This window comes from Cnephaeus nilssonii (genome assembly GCF_951640355.1).
Source record: "Cnephaeus nilssonii genome assembly, chromosome: 10".
Lineage (NCBI taxonomy): Eukaryota > Metazoa > Chordata > Mammalia > Chiroptera > Vespertilionidae > Cnephaeus > Cnephaeus nilssonii.
The window spans coordinates 31,603,401-31,616,293 of record NC_137081.1 but is presented as its reverse complement, the minus strand read 5'-3'; the positions used below and the strand labels follow the sequence as shown (position 1 = coordinate 31,616,293).

Genomic DNA, 12,893 nt, shown 5'->3' with positions numbered 1-12,893 from the left:
GTGTAATGACTCCAGAATATCACTAGGAGTTTTTTTCTTTTGTTTTGGCTAAATTCCCGGTGTTCTCTCTCTTTGTTATCCCTTAACCCTTTGCACTCGCTTGCTTGTGTCAAGTCACACTCGACATCTGAGTGCAAAAGGTTAATAGAGGGACTCAGGGGGAAAAAAAATGTTTCCTTAAATTTACTGATGATTTTAATGATGTTTTTACACAGAGATATGAGAATGTAAATACAAAAGAGCATTTACAAAGAGATTAAAAATGGCAGCAGAGTAGGAGTATGCTGCACGAGCATGATCCCAGGAACAAGCTGGAATTACAACTGAAATACGAAAAGCTTCCTGAATAATCAATGGAAAACTCACAGGAGAGAACCTGGATACCCAAGGACCAAAGGTGGAGACTGCACAGAAACTGATAGGAGGGGCAGAGGCGCAAAAGGGCTGGCTGGGCACCCACAGACGACAACTGAAGTCCGGGAGAGATATCTCAGCTATAGGGATATCTCTCTGAGAACTCTGGGATCTAATACCCAAGCTGGGCTCCCCAGCAGAAAGCACCAAACCTGAGGAGGGTACCCACATAACATCTAGCTGTGAAAAGCAGTGGGGTGCTGTCTGCCAAGGAGTGGCAGCTGAAAGTTCAAGCACCCTCTTAAAGGGCCAACACACAAAAATTCCCTGTGGAGCCACCCACCTTGTGCTCTGGCAGAGGGAGGGTGAAGTGGACTGGAGCTGTGAGAGCAGAACCCAGGACTGGGGACTTGGAGGATAAAGCTCAGAAGGCAGACACCCCAAGTTTCCTGGGCTGGGTTCCCTCACACAGCAGAGGACATCTTTCCCACATAGACATCTACCTTGCCTGGGGAGAAGACAGTCCACACACCCTATTGGAAAACACCTTGCCCTGAGGCCACTTAAGAGATTAAAGTAACAATTAGCCTCCAGGCAGAAGCAACTGCCCCACCTTGTTGAAAAAACTCTTGCTACACCTGCTACACCTGATGATTGCTTGGGAGCAATTCAAGTTGGGATCTTATTAGTCTGTAGACAGAGGAGGTCTCTGGAGGCTTTGAGTCTTAGCCTGATCCAATTAGTCAGAAACAGCCTTTAACACTGTCTTGCACTAGAGATTGAGAGGAATAGAGTAGTAGTCACCAACCTTTCGGACCTCACGGACCACTGGTATAGAGGACCTACCTAAAACATAGCCAGAAACCCAGACAGACAACCAAAATGTGGAAACAAAGAAACAATCCCCAAATAAAAGAATTAGCAAATTCTCCTGAAGAAGAGATAAATGAAGCAGAGATAAGAAATTTATCTGAAACAGAGTTCAGAGCAATGATGTTTAAAACGCTCAACAGTATGAAAAAAGAGATAGTAACTATGAAAAAAGAACAGTTTGAGATAAAGAATGACATAACACAAATAAAAAACACACTGGAAGGAATACACAGCAGATTATGGGAAGCTGAGGATCGAATCAGTGAATTAGAAGAAAGAGTTGAAAATATCACTCAATTACAGAAACAAAAAGAAAAAAAACAATTAAAAAACAGGACAGCTTAAGGGAGCTGTGGAACAATGTGAAACGTGACAATATTAGAATAGTAGGTATGCCAGAAGAGGCAGAAAAGGAGAAAAGAATAGAGAAGGTGTTTGAAGAAATAATGGTAGGAAACTTCCCTAACCTGGTAAAGGAAAAAGTCACACAAGTTCAGGAGGCACAGAGAACCCCAAACAAGAAGAACCCAAACAGACCCACGCCAAGACACATCATAATTACAATGCCAAAAACTAAAGACAATCAGGGAATCTTAAAGGCAGCAAGAGAAAAGAAAACTGTTACCTACAAAGAAGTTCCCATAAGGCTGACACCTGATTTCTCATCAGAAACTATATAGGCCAAAAGGGAATGGCATGAAGTACTTAAGGTAATGGAAAGCAAGGATCTGAGACCAAGATTACTATATCCAGCAAGGCTATCATTCAAAATAGATGGTCAAATAAAGAGCTTCCCAGACAAAAAAAGGCTAAAGGAGTTCATCACCACCAAGCCAGCATTACAACAAATGCTAAAGGGATTGCTGTAAGGGATTGCTCAGAAGAAGAAACACAGAGAGAAACCTAGCCATACAGAATTTAAATGGCTATAAATAAGTACCTCTTAATAATAACCCTAAATGTAAAGAGATTAAATGCTCCAATCAAAAGGTATAGGATAGCTGAATGGATACAAAAACATGACCCAACTATATGTTGTCTACAAGAGACCCACCTCAAAACAAAAGACACACATAGGATGAAAGAGAAGGGATGGAAAAAAATTTTCCATGCAAATGGAAAAGAAAAAAAAAGCTGGAGTAGCAATACTCACACCTGACAAAATAGATTTTAAAAGCATCGTGCTAAGCGAAATAACGCAGAGAAAGATAAATATATGATCTCACTCATTTGTGGAATATAATGAACAACATAAACTGATGAACAAAAATAGAGCCAGAGGGAAAAAAATATACTAGAATATAAGAGAAGTAATCCTGTTATTTGCAAATTTTTAATATTTCCTACAACTTCTGTGATATCATACTATATTAGTATAGTTTTGGTATTATTATACTTAAAATCCTTTTAATCCTAAAATATTCACGTTTATTGCATGTAATATTATATGTAAGATCATTTTTCTTGAATAATTGGTGTTTATTGCATGTAAGATCATATTTAAAATCATTTTCTTGAGATATTAATGTTTATTGCATGTAATCTTTAAAAATATATATTATCTTTAAAAAATAAAAGAGCATTTATAAACTCTAGATAAAAGCAGAAGAGGGCACAAAGAGTGAAACAATAAAAATTAAATTAAATTTTTTTAAAAAATAAGACGGCACACAAAATATCTTACAAAGTAAGCTATATAAATTAAAATCCACCTGGTAGAGACAGTTTCTAAAATGTGAATAAAGAGTTAACTATTAAGAATATTGTTCGTCAACAATATTTTTATAATAATGAAAAACTGAGAACAGCCCATATATGCTACATCTAAAAGATTAAATAAATGATACATCCATACAATGCAACCATTTAAGGTAACAGAAAATATTTATTGATAAAAATGTATTTTTGGCATAGTTATTTTTTTAAAGCAGGTTACAAAATTGAATGTACAGTATGATCCCACCTTTTGTGAAAATAAACATATATATACACAAATAAGCATACATAAAACCAGCTGGAAAGATATACCAATCTATTAACAGTGGTTATCACGGCTGGTGAAATTATGGTGATTATATCTTCTTCTGGCTTACTAGTAATTTCTTATTTTTCTAAAAACATACAGCTATCCCCCGCTTTTCAAAGTTCACTTTACACCACTTCGCTTTTGCAAAAGACCTATACCAGTACCTGTTTTCGATAACCAAAAGAAATCCAAAGAGGATTTTCACTTTTACGAAAAAAGGCAAAAAGTGAAATAGCATTCAGCATGTGTCTTGCAATAAGCAATTATTATTAAGCAGTTAATATTGAGCAGCGAGAGTGGCCCCAAGCTCCCTCCCCAGGAACTGTACTCAGCATCTCAGCATTAGCCACCATGGCTTTGAACTGTGTCTATGAACATCTGTGCTTCATCTCCATTTATTTTGTGCATCTGCTAGCAAGATGTGTCCCTAAAGTAACTGCTTCTTCACTTTATACCATTTCAGCTTATGAAAGGTTTCACAGGAACACTCCAATTTCAGATAGTCGGGGAAACTCATATTAATTTGATAATAAGAAAATTATTTTTTTAATATAAACAAGAACTAAAACAGGTGCAGCACTACTTGTATCAACATTTCCAAAATAAATTCTCAAAGTACAGAAGATGCATCAGTTCTTAGAACTTCAAATTTGGAGACTTTCTCCTTAGTCTCCAAATGCTAAGCTATAAGAGCCAAGAAAATTTAGAAATTACATATATAAAGAAATGCGTATACAAAGGGAAGTTAATAAGAATCCTCAGACAGGGAGTTACTACAAGAAGTCTGCATCATTTATCAAACCACCACCACCCAAACCAACAATGTTTAAGACACTATTCCAATGTATTCCAAATGCCTCTGGTTCAAGGTTTGAAAAGCAACTACATTATTCACGCACTGAGGAGAGGATCTTCAATCACCAACTTTGGGGAGAAAGGAAGAAAGGGGTAAAAGTCACACTACAATGTGATGGATCTCAAAATTCCATGAGAATTCCATATTCGGGGTCCAAACACATCTGTAAGAGACTCAAAGGTCAGTTATAATTATGGCAAATGCTAACCCAATCCTAGATGGGCTTCTGTTAACAACCAATATAATTCTGGACCACATGCCTAGCCCATCAATAATATAAAATTCAAATAACAATTCAACAAAAACTACTTTTAAATGAGTCTATGAAAAAAAAAAAAATGAGTCTATGAACAGCACTCACAAACAACAGTATAGCAAAAAACATACACATATAAATGTTTCAACTATATAAAATTGTACATACACCTAGACAAGGGCTGAAACAGAAAATAAATAATTTGATAGGATCTTGGGACTGTGAGATGTTTTAATTCCACTATTGTTAACATAACCAGACCAAGAAATGTTTTAAAATAAAGTATATAATATAGTCATTGACCAAATATAATTTATTCCTAGGCTAAATACATTGTTTTCAACTAGGCACATAAAGCAGTCTCAAAACCATACACATTTATAAACCATCTAACACCTGTAAAAATACCTTACTACTGTACTAGTCATCCAATATCAAAAAGATGCGATTTTGAAAACTCACCATTCTGGCCCAAAGTTCAGTGTCTGTGTTTCTGCTGCCATTCTTTTCAGTATGTTTACAAGACTTTTATATGTGGAGAAACCTGTTAAAGAGAAAAATATCTCCATACAGTGAATCAAGATTAAATGCAGAATTCCAGCCCAGAAAGTATAGCTAGGGAGTGTGTTTTGTTTATGCTCCTCTCAACCACAGTCACCAGAATGTGATTTTTAAATCCCTGTTTATAACAATATAGCAGGTAAAGTGAAATTAATATAATCACCCTTACATTCCAATTCACCATCTTTTTATGTTTACCTAAAGAAAGGAGGCATGGTATAAGATGATAGATGGGAACAGACCATGCAGAGCACTGGAAACCAAATTAAGGATTTTCTACTTTCACCTTAGACTGCAGTGATGGGCAACCTTTTGAGCTTGGTGTGTCAAACTTCGCCAAAAAACTGAGCATAACTCAGGTAGTGTGTCACTTTGAGGAAAAAACATTATTTCGCAAAATGTTTCATCCTCAGGAACAGCAAATGTTTCATCCTCGGCATGCGGCTGCCTCAGCGACCGCATGTCATCAGAAATGGCTACGCGTGTCAGTGCTGACACGCGTGTCATAGGTTCGCCATCACTGCCTTACAGCAATGGGGAGTAAATGAAGGATAACAGACTTCCATTTTAATTTATATTACTCCCTTGTTAAGGGCTCTCCCATCACCATGAGATATATCAAAGATTCTTAAAATAAGGACCGCCTCCCTTACCTATCTCACAGCTTCCACAACTCTCCCCAATTTCTGCTTAGCACTTTACACTCTAGTGACTCTTTAAAAAATTATCTTGGACCATAAGTTAAAACAATAAGCTAATGAATTTCTTAAATAGTCTTTCAAAAGCAATTTTAAGATATCAGAGCTTAAAATGAAATAAATCAGATAGGCAAAGACAAATACTGTATGATATTACGTGTATGTGGAATCTAAAAAGCCAAACTCAGTGAGGAGAGTAGTGGTTATTAGTGGCTGGAGGAGTGAAGGAAATGGGGAGATATTGGTCAAAGGATATAAACTTTCAGTTATAAGATTAACAAACTCTGGGGATCTAATGTACAGCATGGTGACTATAGCTAATAATACTGTAAACTGCTGAGAGTAGATCTTAAAGGTTCTCACCACAAAAGAGAAAAAAAGGAAATCCTGTTTCAGTCCTCTATCATTCCACCTAAAAACCTTTAGGTAATGCCAAACTACCATACTGTACCAATATTAAAAGCTCAGAAGTTTTTTTAATACCTTGATCTGGGACCCTAACTACCATTTACAACATTGTTTTCATAAGAAGATGTAAAATTTCCCTAGAACTCTTAAGAACCAAAGAATAATAATCCAAACAATTTAAATATCAACTAAAGAGACCAACATTACTCAGAATGGAGTTCTGCTCATTCTCCTTTCTGAACTAAAGCAAAAATATTAGAGTTATGAGTCCTGAAGAAATCTCATTTAAATTCTTGAAGTACTATAATCACTAATTCCAAATTCTACACCTCAGATTGCTCCTTCTAAATCAATTTAAATGAGCCCAGTTGTAATGTATTTATATGTACTGGAGGGATTGTCTTACATGATGCCTCTGAATTAAAAATTAGTCAGAATGGAAACTGGGCTTTTTTCCTCAACTGTCCTTTCTAAAGATGCAGTGAGGTATTAAAATGAGTATAGGCTTTAGCACCATTTAAACCCCACCATACTAAATGTTAACTCAAACCCCTAAGAGACTTGTGACCATTAGAAAACAGCTCTGAATTTTGATAACAGTATTTGAACCAGACTCTTTCTAGATGCTGTGTTCCGATCATGCCCTTCTGCCTCTTTAGACTGCCTTTTCTTAAAACCATTTCATCCTTTATCCACCGAGATCAGAACAATATTCTTACTTTTTCCTATCTTCGTTTCCTTCCAATTTAGTCAGCATTCCCCAAAAGTTTCCCTTCTTTTCTAACTTCCATCAGTGTACCCATGTTTTACTTAACTATAAATTCTGTTTAGATATTGTCTTGAACCTTTTGTTATTTCTCCACTAACACTTTGGGTAGAACTCTGCCTACTAAATCACAGGGAATACCATGCAGGGAGTGGGGGTATAGTTACAACAGGAGCAATGAAAAATTTTCCCACAAATTTCTAAATTGCCCAGCTTCCTGGGGCGATGCCTCACCCCTATTGTAAATTACAGATTTATTTTCTGCCATGACCTGTGTGGCATTTCCAGATGCTTGTTCCTCCTGGATACCTATCTCATCAACAACTGATCAAGGTACCACTGCTTTTACAAGTCACCGGTAAGCCAGGCTTCAAAAGCCCAGTTATCTGAAACTCCTTTTGTTTCTCTCGTATCCAATGATTTTGTCTCCAATTTGGTCAATTTCTCCTTCAAAATTCCTCTTGCATTTTTTTCATTATAATGAAACCTTAACTCATGTCTAGATTATTAGAATAAAACTCCTAATTGGCTTTCTTGACTCAGCCTCTAAATATTCACATCCAAAAAGATCAACCTTCCTAAAGCACTGCTCTGGTATGCCTACCCCTCTTTAAAACAATTAAACCTACTGTGCATCATCAAAACTCCTAGTAAAGACATCTAAAAGACCATAATATAGACCTTGAACTTCAGTGTAGAGTAGGGATGGGGAGACATAGATTTTGAAGTAAATCTACAGTACAACAACCAAAAATTGAAAGAAGAGAAAAAGCATATAGCTAGATATCTCTGGCCCTAACCTTTCTCCTAAACTCAAATTCACTGATTTCAGCTTTTTCTACATTCACTGTATCAAAAAAAAACAGAAAGGGGGAAGAGCTAGATTCTTTTGGGAGATTTCCATTTCATCAATAAAGCTAAAAACTACTACTAAGTATACCAGTTAATAATGCGGATTTTTTTCAATAGATGGAATTACACATATGTTGATACATATGCGATTTGATATGTATGCTATTTTGTTGTATTGACAGCAAGCTTCAAAACTTCATATGTCAAATTTGCTGAAGGTGTTAAGAACATAGATATTTTTACACTTAAAATTTTCAAATTTCGTGCCCAAAAAAAGCATTTGCGGGAAGTTTTAATTCATTACTTTATTTTGAAGAAAAAGTTATCATAACTTCGGGAAGCTTATGGTGAACATGCTCCATCTCAAGACACTTGTGAACACTGGTTTAAATGCTTTAAAAGTGATGATTTCGATGTGAAAGACAAAGAACGTCCAGGTCAACCGAAAAAGTTTGAAGACCAACAATTACAAGCATTATTGGATGAAGATGCGTGTCAAACTCAAAAACAACTTGCAGAAAGATTAAACGTTGCTCAGCAAGCAATTTCCAATTGTTTACAAGCAATGGGAAATATTTTAAAGGAAGAAAAATGGGTGCCACATCAACTGAACAAAAGACAAATGGAAAACCGAAAAGTCATCAGTAAAATGTTGCTTCAACAGCACAAAAGAAAGTCTTTTTTGCATCGAATTGTGACTGGCGATGAAAAGTGGATTTATTTTGAGAATCCCAAATGCACAAAATCATGGGTTGATCCAGGTCAACCATCAACATCGACTGCAAGGCCAAACTGCTTCGGAAAGAAGACAATGCTCTGCGTTTGGTGGGATCAGGAAGGTGTGGTGTATTATGAACTTCTAAAACCAGGTGAAACCATTAATAATGATCGCTACCGACAACAAATAATCAATTTGAACCACGATTTGATGGTAAAACGACCAGACTGGGCCAGAAGACACGGCAAAGTAATTTTGCTTCATGATAACGCACCATCACACACTTCAAAACCAGTTAAAGATACATTAAAAGATCTTGCCTGGGAAGTATTAACCCACACGCTGTATTTACCAGACCTTGCTCCTTCAGATTACCACTTGTTCCGATCAATGGCACATGCACTTTCTGAGCAGCACTTCAAAACGTACTAAGTGGAAAATTGGGTCTCTGAATGGTTTGCCTCAAGACAAGAAAAGTTCTATTGGGACGGTATCCACAAATTAACTGAAAGATGGGGGAAATGTGTAGCTAGCGATGAACACTACTTTGAATAAAGCACTTTCGATGTTTCTCTTGAAATTATCGTGTGTTTTTTTTATTACAAAATCCGTCATTATTAACCGGTACACCTAGTAAAGTGAAGCTTGAGATAGCAGTGGCCATATCATAGAAGTCTTTGTATTTTATACCCCAAGGGCAATGAAAAACTACTACTATATAAAAAGATTCAGGCAAGGAAGTGTCCAGGATGAAATCTGCCCTTCAGAAAGATCATTCAGGATGCCAGGAGGAGAATGAATTAACAAGAGCTAAAGGGAAAAGAGGGTATTAGAAATCCAGCAGATACTGTAGAAGCCAGATCTCCAGAGCACTAGAAGAGAGAGCTGATAACTGTATTTACTGACATAAAAAGATGTCAACAATATATTGTGTCCAAGGCAGATTATGGAATACAGAGAATATAATCATGTTCAACACATTTTAAAATACATACAGGTTGGGGCAAAAGTAGGTTTATAGTTGTTCATATGGAAAGTAATACAATAATAAATACTAATATAAGAATAAATTGTGTTTTACATATAACTGTAAACCTACTTTTGTTCCACCCTGTATATATACTGAATCCTATATAATTTTATTAATCAACTAGTGGCCCAGTGCACAGATTCATGCACACTGAAAGGAAATTAATTACAAGAAATATTTTAATATCGCTATTCGCCCTTTCTCTATAACAGAAGTGTCAGAGGTAAAAGAAAATTAGTAAAATGTATATGAAAATAATATACGAATTGATTAATAAACAACATGATATAACAGCAAAGACAAGATATAAAAACAAAAACATGATATAAAAGCAGCAAAAACATGATATAAAACAACAAAAACATTATATAAAAACATTGATAAAAACAATGACTGATAAATTGATTAAACTTATTCTAATATCTCCCTGTATACCACATTAAGAGTAAAAACACTTTCAGAGTGCTTGACTAATTTCCCTTGTGATGAAGTATTTACAATTTTAACATCACATTCTCTTCAAACTCGAGAGAAAGCAACATATAACTGACCATGTCCGAAAACAGACTCAGGTAGGAATATTCCTACTTGGTCTAGAGTTCATCCTTGTGATTTATTAATAGTCATTGCAAGTGCTGGCATCACAGGAAACTGTCTTTGAATTAATTTAAATGGGAGGCCAGTGTCAGATGGGGACAAATCAATTCTTGGAATCAGAACAATCTCTCCTTCCACAGATCCTGTTAATACTTCAGTTTTTATTATGTTAGGTTGCAATCTTTTATCGAAACACATGCGTGCACTGGTGCCAGCGAGAGCATTATATGTATCGCACATGCGCGAGTCAACGCTTTTTTTTTTAATATATTTTATTGATTTTTTACAGAGAGGAAGAGGGATAGGGAGTTAGAAACATCGATGAGAGAGAGACATCGATCAGCTGCCTCTTGCACACCCCCTACTGGGGACGTGCCCGCAACCAAGGTACATGCCCTTGACCGGAATCGAACCTGGGACCCTTGAGTCCGCAGGCCGACGCTCTATCCACTGAGCCAAACCGGTTTCGGCTCAACGCTTATTTTTAAATTGCCAGTGTGGGTCATATGTCCCGGCCGATCAGTTGGTCGGATGGACATATGGTCGGTCACTTAGCCATACACACACACACACACACACACTAGAGGCCAGGCCCAGTACACAAAATTGGGGGAGGGGGGTGGGAGGGTTCCCTCAGCCCGCAGGGAGCGGGCCTAAGCCGGCGGTCAGACATCCCTAGCACTGCTCCATTCCCCAGAGCAACAATCCTCAAAGTAAAGTCTTCCAATAGAACTCCTTTAAGGTATCCATGATGCCAAAACAATTTTTATAATAATATTAAAGTATTATTTGCATTTTTTCACTGTGTTAGCACTGCACTGATCATGCAAAGCAGTGATGAGGGAAGCTGCTGGCTCCTTAGCATCATTCAAATTAACGGCACCAAAATGTACTGGTAATCATTGTATTCTGGGCTACCACTGTTATATACTCACAGGAGAGAAAAAAGCCCGTTTTACTTGAGAATGCCCTAGACCAGTGGTCGGCAAACTCATTAGTCAACAGAGCCAAATATCAACAGTACAGCAATTGAAATTTCTTTTGAGAGCCAAATTTTTTAAACTTCTTCTAACGCCACTTCTTCAAAATAGACTTGCCCAGGCCATGGTATTTTGTGGAAGAGCCACACTCAAGGGGCCAAAAAGCCGCATGTGGCTCACGAGCCACAGTTTGCCAACCACGGCCCTAGACAAAGCAGTAAAAACGACTGATTTTATTCATCGTGACCCCTTTGTATACATCCTTTTAATGTTCTATGTAATGAAATGGGAAATATACATAAAGCACTTCTGCTGCACACCATGGTCTCAAAGACACTTAGGAGATTGTTTTGAGTTGTGAACTCAACTCGTTTTTTTCATGGAACATTATTTTAACTTGAAAGAAGAGCTGACACACAAACATGATTATCCAGACCTACATATTTAGCAAACATTTTTTTTCAAAAATGAATGAACTGATGCCCAGACAGTATGGCACAGTGGTTGAGCATCAATCCATGAACAAGGAGGTCATGCACGGTTCAATTCCCCATCAGGGCACATGCCAAGGTTTGGGGCTTGATCGCCAGTAGGGGGCGTGCAGGAAGCAGCTGATCAATGATTCTCTCATCTTTGCTGTTTCTATCCCTCTCTCCCTTCCTCTCGCTGAAATCAATGAAAAAAAAATTTTAAACTAACAAAGTGAAACTGTCACTTCACGGAAAACAATTGACAGTACAGTTGTTACCAATTATAAAATTCGAGCTTTCAAGCAAAAACTAAAATTTTGGCAAACTCCTATTCACCACCATGAGCTTGACAGGTTTTCCAGTACTTTCTCAATACTTGAAGGTGTTTTTTTTTTTTTTTTTGATGAGTGTTCACATTAATTAATGTGATTTTTTTATATAATGTATAATATATCCATTAAATGTGCGAGACCAATGAATCTTAATGTAACAGTACATTGCGAGACCAATGAATTTTAATGTAACAGTACATTGCTGATATTTGGTGGGGTGCCTGCATTGATATAATTCAGATTTCACATTGCAACTAATCTTTAAAAATGAATACTTGCTAAATTTTAGTGTATCAAAAAATATCTGCAATTATCTGAAAAAGTTCTTAAAATGCTCCTCCCTTTTCCACCTACATACATATACTTCAACCAAAGTAATAAACAATGAATTGAATGCAGAAGCAGATAAGAGAATCCAGCTGCCTTCTATAAAGCAAGGCAAAAGTAATTTGCAAAAAGGTAAAACAATGCCACTCTTCTCACCAAACTTCTTATAAATGTTTTAGAAAATAGGTATTTTTCTCAAAAATATATTTATGTCCATATGTAATGAGATTATTTTAAAATAAATTAATAAACTATTTTAAATTTCTCAATATGGTAAGTATATATAGATGTAACTAAAAAGCCAAAAGCTCTTTGGGGTTCTCTAACTTTTAAGAGGGTAAAGGAGTCCTAAGATCAAAAAGGTGAGAATGTCTATCTCAGAGAAAGAAGAAAAATGACAAAAGAAATACACCTATTAACTCAGAACAAACGAACATACTCTAGAAAGTATATCAAGTAGCATAAAATACCAATGACATGAACACCATGATCCAAAATGTGACACTTATTAAAAAAGTATCTAGGGTTTTAAAAATGTATCTTTTCTAAGGACAGAGAGACTTTTCACATTTTGAAATTTAATTCTATGATTTTTTAACTGCCTCGGCCACAAGACAGACCCTTTCATGTTTAGTTCACCATTATGGCTAGCCCAGCACCTGGCTGGCACAAAGAAGGTATTCAAATATTTGTTAGATTGAAAACAAAACAAAGACAAAAGACTTACAAACAGAACCCACTGAAATCTCTATTCAAATTATAAATATGAAATTTTATAATCAAAATTAC

General features: G+C 36.4%; 1 protein-coding gene across 5 annotated transcripts in view; it reads right to left on the bottom strand.

The window, feature by feature from the left end:
* The window catches only part of GIGYF2 (GRB10 interacting GYF protein 2), a 130,340-nt gene that overhangs the window by 107,353 nt on the left and 10,094 nt on the right, over positions 1-12,893 (bottom strand). For all 5 annotated transcript variants that reach the window (XM_079782026.1, XM_079782025.1, XM_079782027.1 and 2 more), the window contains exon 4: positions 4,828-4,909. In XM_079782026.1, coding sequence (XP_079638152.1) covers positions 4,828-4,868 — 41 coding nt within the window. In that variant the 5' untranslated portion in view covers positions 4,869-4,909. The remainder of the gene's footprint in view (positions 1-4,827; positions 4,910-12,893) is intronic.